Source organism: Osmerus mordax, chromosome 22 (genome assembly GCF_038355195.1).
Source record: "Osmerus mordax isolate fOsmMor3 chromosome 22, fOsmMor3.pri, whole genome shotgun sequence".
Lineage (NCBI taxonomy): Eukaryota > Metazoa > Chordata > Actinopteri > Osmeriformes > Osmeridae > Osmerus > Osmerus mordax.
Genome location: NC_090071.1, coordinates 13241927 through 13250279, shown reverse-complemented (window position 1 = coordinate 13250279; position 8353 = coordinate 13241927). Strand labels below are relative to the sequence as shown.

Genomic DNA, 8353 nt, shown 5'->3' with positions numbered 1-8353 from the left:
TGTCGTCCGCAAACTTCAGGAGTTTGAGTGATGAAAATCCAAATAACTGATGAAGATCAGGTTATTACATAGGGATTCCCACGTACCGTTTAGCCATGCCACCCTGCCAAGACCTCTTGCCCCCCCTTTGCCACCCCATGTAAAATGTTCTAGATCCGCCACTGCCCTGGCGCTTTGCCATAATTGTTTGTTTGACTAGTCGCTATGTTGTCTTGAGCGTTGCACTAGAACCAAAGACTATAGCACTTCTAGTTGCTTCAGTGCTTCTATACTCTTTGCTAGAACTAGCCGTTTGAATTTTGCTGCGTCTTTTTTAGCCGCTTCTCTGATTTCCACTCTCGATACAGAATACACAAAAAATTGTGATGTTAATAAAAACTTTTGTCTTTTCATATAGCTTACACACTATTATTATACTTGCAATAATTTTCCACATCCAAGAGCAACTGTTACGATGACGCAGAGCCACTCCTTACAGAACTGAAACAACAACAAAGAGGTGGAGTGGGTGTGTATTATTCAGACAACATGCGGTGAGGGAATCGGGCTAGTAATCCGAAGGTTGCCAGTTCGATTCCCGGTCATGCCAACTGATGTTGTGTCCTTGGGCAAGGCACTTCACCCTACTTGCCTCAGGGAGAATGTCCAGTACTTACTGTAAGTCGCTCTGGATAAGAGCGTCTGCTAAATGACTAAATGTAATGTCTAAATGTAATACAAATTTCCTTCATGTAAATGTTGTTCATTGATATTTAAGATATTGACCATTAAGATACAGTCCGTATGTGTTCTATATAATACAATTTATATATATGATTTATGTCAAATAGCGTCCACGTACTAAGGTTTTGGGGTGGGGGTGGTTGTAAGGAGAGCATAACATTGAACTGTAGGGGATGGGATGGGTATATATAACAGACACTGGGAATTAAATTATTCATTCATTGAGGCAGCGCAAACATACTTTTTTTTTTAATACAACACATTGTTAAATTGTAGATAGATATTCTGTTTAATTAAGAATGTTAAACTTAAAAGAGTTGTAAGTGTACTTTCTTAATTTGACGTATTTTTCTAAAAGTTATACTATTTAGTTTTCACGTGTATTTTAATTCTAATTCACAGGTTTGGATCACCATACAATTTTCTCAACCGTACAATGACGCTTCTGGACATAATAATGTGGTCAACATCATCTCTGTCAGCATTGAACAGCCAAAGCAATGTGCCAAGTAAACCACATTCTGAACATTTAGCCTCTACAGTAAATCTGTCAAGCTACAACTCTTCATAGACTACTTTCACCTAAGAGAAGGAGTAGAAAACAACAAAATACACTTGAATCAAAGAGTTTGCAATTGTTTCTAGGTTTTTACTGTTAATCCCATCTCCAAAAAAAAGCAATCATGTGAAGGATTATTATTTTTAAATGTCAGTGAATGGCAAATGTAAAATACCTTGTATTTTGCATCGTCTTACAATGTTATGTGTCTAAAAGGTGATCATCCTTTCCCATGCCTCAGTGATGGTAAGAATGCTCATGTAGGGCGGCTGTGTCTCAAAGGGTAGAGAGGATCAACCACTAACCACAAGATTGGCGGTTTATTCCCGACTCCTCCTCTTCAAGTGTCCTTGAATAAGATGCTGAAACCCAAGTTGCTCCTGATGAGCTGGCATGCACACACAGTGTGTGTGTGTGTGTGTGTGTGTGTGTGTGTGTGTGTGTGTGTGTGTGTGTGAATGAAGCTTTTATGCCGCTATGGTATAAAATAGCCATATACAGTTAGGTCCATAAGTATTTGGACATTGACACAATTTTCATCATTTTGGCACTGTATACCACCACAATGGATTTGAAATGAAACAATCAAGATGTGCTTTAAGTGCAGACTTTCAGCTTTAATTTCAGGGTATTTACATCCAAATCAGATGAACAGTGTAGGAATTACAATACATTTGATATTGTGTCAATGTCCAAATACTTATGGACCTAACTGTAAATGCAGTCCATTTACCATGTACATTTATAACGTGGCTCAAGTAAGATGTATAAGATAATTTAACCCATGACTACATAATTTGCACTGTCTCAATTATATAATATTGATAGGCTACTATATATAATAAAAAAATGCTATTGCATAATGTGATATTTTACATATTCCCTGTATAATGTTATATCTTTTTCTCTTCCCTGGAATTGATTTCATGTTCCAACCGAGGGGGGCTGGCGCTATCTTAGTGTCTAGGGCTGCATCAAATACCCTTTTTGCTCTGCTAAATTGCTGCACTAGTCCACACTTGACCGGTGGGGACATCATTCTAATATTACTGTAACTGTTAGCTACACTTGATGTTCCTGACAGAGGAATCCTAAAGGAATCCTAATAAGAAAAGGTAGAAACAGTGGCTCCGCCGCTTCGCTGCTTGGCCACCAACAACAGGTGCCTTCGCAGCATAGCTGCTTGGCCCCTAAAAATGTTAGCCATTTTCACATCATGTAGACGAGACTTTCATGTACAGATTGACAAAAGCTTAGGCTGTGGCATTGAATAATATGAAAAGAAGCCTAGCATTTGCGATTTGTTGCTTTTCCTGTTGTACAGAACTATCTATCCACCTATTTTTCCTTTCATTATCAACAGGGAACTTAAATGGCGTTGCAGCGCAGCTAGTTCTTGCATCCAGGGAAGATGCAGTTGCGGGTGGTGGGAGACATCCTGAAGCTAGCTAGCTAGCTGATGTAAGCTACAATAACAGTACAGCAGGAGGAGCCATTCAGTGATCTGACATAGATGGGGCGAAATGACGTAGATAGGGAATTTTTGGGCTCCGCCCATTAAAACCTGATCTGAAAACGGAAGAGAAGCTGTTCTTCGGTCTAACTCCACATTTCAGTGCGACAAAGTTTTAGCGCTTTGCACATGCTTTCAGGAACTCATTTCACACGTATATAATGTACTTAGAAGCAAAACATGGAATTAACTTTACAGGATCTTTTAGAAAAACATAAGTGTGTGAATCACCCCTCCTAATTGTACACTTCTGTGATTTCGTTTGAATCCACCTTGCGTCGTTCTGCGTTGTCATGGTTACCTAACACTTTTTCGTCAGTCAGTTGAGCACAAAGAAAGTAAAGTTAGTTAACTTGTTGGAGAGGAGGTAGAGTAATGGAGGATTTGAGGTTACCTAAAAAGCGGAGAAAACTGGACCAGCAGCCAAGCATACACGTTTTTTTTCAGACAGTAAGTAAGCTAACTTGATACCGAGCTAAATGTGTAAGCAAATAAAACGAGTAGCCTCATAAAAGCATGAGTCGCTGTTTTTCTGATAAAATGACATGTGGTCACAATGCAGGCAGTCACTGTCTCTGAGACATTTCACTATTCCATTAGATGTGAATTCAATGGTTAATGTAGTCCTCGAAACTATGTTCAAAATATGCGAATTTTCATATATAAATATAGAATTCTAGGCAATGCACGTAACAAAAAAAATAATATGGGAAAGGGTATTCATTTTGACCCCCCCAATGTCTAAACCATGGTTACGCCCTTGGGCCACCCGCAATGTTTTGGGGCTATCTCGTTGTTATGATCAGTGACCTACGCACTTTTGTAAAGCTCTCTCTTGGAAGTCGCTTTGGATAAAAGCATCTGCAAAATGAATAAATGTAAATGTATTCTATATTGCAATTCAAAGTATGAAGTAAATATGACGTAAACTTGATTAAGCTATTAAATTGTGAATGAACCCCTACCCGCCATTTCAGTAATTCAATCTTGTTTTTTTTATTTCAGAATTTGAACTGACAAGATGTCATACATCACAAAAATCAATACTGCCTACTGTATGTGCTGTAGCTGAAACTCTTTTGCAGAAAAAAAAGTATTTGGTCTCGAATGTGTCTTGTCAATCACTTCTTTCAATACTGATGAGTCACATCTTCCAAAAATGTGGGTTATGGGCCATGCGTCTTTGAAAGTTCTCATACCTGGGGATTGAAGGCAAAAGAGATATTATAGAAAAATTGAAATATCAAAAGAAAACATTAAGATTCTCCAAACTAGGTTTTCTGGTTTCATATATGCATAGTAACTATTTACCACTCATTGCTTGTGCTCCACTCTATGCCACCAAGAGTGACCCTGATCCAACCACCAGCTGCAGTACACCCCGAAGCCGCCGCCAAGCGGTGCCATTTAGAGTTTCAGCCAAAGCCAGCTAATAATTTGTAAGCCAAATTGAGCCGCCATCTGATATTTTTTGGCTGAGCCAGCTGAAATGATTTGCATCAAACAATAATTCTATCTATCACATAGAGACATTCACACACGAAAAATAAATGATAAACTAAATCAATTTTTCACACCGGATTCGCCACAGTCTCGTAATCTTTGCTATGATACACAGGACTCACAGTGAATTGATGACCAATTAAAATTGCGCGTTTTCCGATAGTGATGATCATAGACGTAGACAGTAAAAGAAGCAATGCATTTTTGTCTCACGCTGAACTGAAATGGCAGAAACAACTAGAAATGGTAATTGTGTTGTTCTCACATACTTTCCTAATTTCTACGTAGGATACTCAAACTTTTGTTAGATCTTCAGTTTTTGGAAGTAAGAAAGCCGTTTTATCAGGACTAGAAGGCCGTTTTGTCGTTGTGTCAGGACTAGTGTTTTATCGATATTTTTGTACTCTTTTTATCATTAATTTTTTGTGTGTGTATGTGATAGATACTCTTTTAGGACTTGAAAATATTGAGATCTAGTAAATCAGTATAACACACACATCTGTAGACATTAAGTGGCAGCTTCAGCCATTTGTAGCTATGAACATTTTGGCGGCTGCAGCAGCCATTTAGGTTTTGGCTGAGGTGGCTAGCCAGCCAATAACTTCATCAGCCAGCCATTATTCTCAAAACAAATGGCTTTGGGGTCTAGTCAACACATTCAAAATGATAGCTTATGGCTGATCCTTGCTACCAAATCTCACGCCAAGGTTTTTGGAAAAGTTGGCAGCCCTGCAGTTATTTATTTTTACTACCACCTCCAAACTTTACTTAATATTAAACGTAAGGAGAAAGACAAAAGATTAAATTGGGTGTACTTACATTTTCAAGTTACTAAAGGTCAAACACAACTGACATAAATCAGATATTTAAAATATATATTACTGATTGCACAGATTAAAGTGTACATACATAAACCATAATATTTGTGGATTCTTGTTTAAAGGTAAGGTTAAAGTCATTTTGCTGCCTACATACCCAGCTAAAACTGAACCCCAAAAATACAAGGTTTTGATATCGCAGGAAACATAGCTAGCATCGTATGCAATATTTTCACCCTGTTCCTGTGGTGTTTGTTCTGACTTGCAGATAGTTGTGCTAGTCTTTCAGTTTTAGCTTGCTAGCTCTAGCTCTCTCCCGGAAGCTAACTAGCTAGTTAACTTAAACTGTGAAACAACTGCAGAACAAATGTAAATGTAGAACAAACAGGGTGATTTTGCAGATGTAGCCATCTACATATTTGGTCAGATGTAGCTAGCTATGTACACCCTAACGCCTGGGACACATTGGCTGCGATTTGCTGCGATATCGCCCTTACGCCTGGGACACACTGACTGCGAAGCGCCCCGCAGCGCTACGATCGGCTGTTCACACCAGACGCGCATTTCTCTGCGCCGGTCACCAAGCCTTTCAGCTACTCTGAGCTTTCCTTTACATGACATGGTACATAAACATGGCATTGGCTATATCCCAGCATTGATCCTTATCTAGCCTACGTTGTCCTTGTAAAATTGTTGGTGGGGATCATACAACTCCCTGTGCTTTTCAACTTTGAAAATGAATTTTATGTCGTCCATCTCCTTGAATTTCTCGCTGATTTTAGAAATCGACTTGGGGGTTCTCTCTCGGTAGGCTATGTCTGCACGCGTGTGTGTTGTGTGCAACGGGTGACAACTCGTTTCTCTCAAACAAACAAAACACGCGGCGGCGCATCGGAAAAATTGTCAGATCGTTTCAAACAGACTAGTATGGAAGAAAAGATGTGGCTGTGCTAACAGCAGCGGCTGTAGGCTACTGCTTTTACTGTTTACTGCGTTTACTGTTTTGATGTATTAGCCTCTAGAGTGACCAACGCACATGTTGGCTGACTTGCGACAAATCCTGGTTGAGGAATGGGATGCCATCCCACAGCAGTGTGTGACCAGGCTGGTGACCAGCATGAGGAGGAGGTGCCAAGTTGTTGTTCAAAGACAATGATGGTGCACTTCTACACAGCCATCATTGAGTCCATCCTCATCTCCTTCATCACCATCTGGTACGCTGCTGCCACTGCCAAGGACAAGAGCAGACTGCAGCGTATCATCCGCACTGCTGAGAAGGTGATTGGCTGCAATCTGCCTACCCTTGAGGACCTGCACACCTTGAGGACCCTGAGGCGAGTGAGGAAGATTGTGGCCGACTGCTCCCACCCTGAACACTCTGTTCCAGCTACTCCCCTCCGGCAGAAGGCTGTGGTCAATCAGGACCAAAACTTCATGCTGTGTCACCAATCCTGTGATATTCATGGACAGGATATAGAGGCGTAGTCGTGGTGGGGAAGGGTTGCGGTTTGGTGGGCTGGGGATTTCATCGCAGATTTTTGCGAATGATGTGGTCTTCCTGTCATCATCGGTCCGTGACCTTCAACACTCACTGGATCATTTTGCAGTCAAGTGTGAAGCAGCTGGGATGAGGATCAGCACCTCTAAATCTGAGGCCATGGTTCTCAGCAGGAAACAGATGGAGTTCTTACCCCAAGTCAAGGAGTTCAAGTACCTCAGAGTCTTGTTCGCGAGTAAGGGGAAAATGGAGCGGGAGTTTGGCCGGAGAATCGGGGGTAGTACTGCATTCGCTGTATCGCACTGTTGTCACAAATAGATAGCTGAGCCTGAAGGCAAAGCTCTCGATCTACCGGTCAATTCTCGTTCCTACCCTCACCTATGGTCATGAAAGTTGGGTCATGACCGAAAGAACAAGGTCGCGAGTACAAGCGGCCGAAATGGGTTTCCTCAGGAGGGTGGCGGGCTTCTCCCTTAGAGATAGGGTGAGGAGCTAAGTCATCCGTGAGGAGCTCGGAGTAGAGCCCCTGCTCCTTTGCGTCGAAAAGAGCCTGTTGAGGTGTTTGGACACCTGGTAAGGATGCCCCCTGCGTGCCTCCCTAGGTAGGTGTTCCAGGCACGTCCAGCTGGGAGGAGGCCTCGGGGAAGACCCAGGACTAGGTGGAGAGATTATATCTCCACACTGGCCTGGGAACGCCTTGGGGTCCCCCAGTCAGAGCTGGTCAATGTGGCTCGGGATAGGGAAGTTTGGGGCCCTCTGCTGGAGCTGCTGCCCCCGCGACCCAAAAACGGATAAGTGGTTGATGGTGAATGGATGGATGGAGATTTATTTATTTCATTGTGACGCAGGTGCAAAGTAGGTCACGTGTTGGTAGCTCAACCAACAGGATAAAACGGTGTTGTAGTTTTCTAACGTCACTAGTTGTTGCAACAGCATGTGAAAAAAACTACAAAGTTTGCTAGGCCAAAAAGAACGTTAATCTCACAATAAAAAATGTACGCTGTTAAAATGGGTTTGCGTTAACGCCGTTAATAACGCGATTAACTGACAGCACTAATAGATATTGTAACATTTTTGCATAGCGATATATTCTTACAAACCCTAATATTTATATTAACCCTACATACTATGCTGGAAATATACATCTTCTTCTCAACAAGATTAATTTGTCTGAATGACAGAAACAAGGGAACCCCTATGCCAGGGTTCCCCAATTAAATTTCCAAAAGGGCCAAATTTGTTCAGGCATGCCAAGCCAAGGGCCAACATGTATTTTTTGGGGGCGACAGTTTTATGCACAGATGTTACTTCTATTATGATTTTATAATTATTAGTAGTGGTGTTGGGAGTCACACAAGAGAAAGATTTACTCTTGAAACCAAATTTGTCCAAAACCGACTATTTAATTATGAAATGCTCCTGGAGCATATTCTTTGCAAACAGTGAGCAAACAAAAATTCCAGCAAACACAACAGACAGCTGTTCCACGTCGGTTCGGTCACAGGACGAGTCTATTACGAGTGAGAATGCTTCGGTTTTCCTCAAATCGGTGAGTAGACTGGAAAAACACTTCCGCTAAAACTTCGACTCTTCTGGTTGCCGTGTTAGCCGACAACGGAACTTGCAGCGGAACAGCTCAACAACCTTTTTTTTCTTTTTCTCTTAGGCAACCATGTCGATTGCATTGTTTAATTAATTCCGCATCGGCGAATAGCTTCTTAGCTCTTGCAAGCTTCCAA

At 41.4% G+C, this 8353-nt stretch overlaps 1 protein-coding gene across 1 annotated transcript in view; it reads right to left on the bottom strand.

Annotated features, from left to right (window-relative positions):
• Positions 1 to 3783: 3783 nt before the first annotated feature.
• The window catches only part of hikeshi (heat shock protein nuclear import factor hikeshi), a 54173-nt gene continuing 49603 nt past the window's right edge, over positions 3784 to 8353 (bottom strand). Inside the window, exon 5 of the mRNA XM_067260833.1 lies at positions 3784 to 3994. Coding sequence (XP_067116934.1) covers positions 3940 to 3994 — 55 coding nt within the window. The 3' untranslated portion in view covers positions 3784 to 3939. The remainder of the gene's footprint in view (positions 3995 to 8353) is intronic.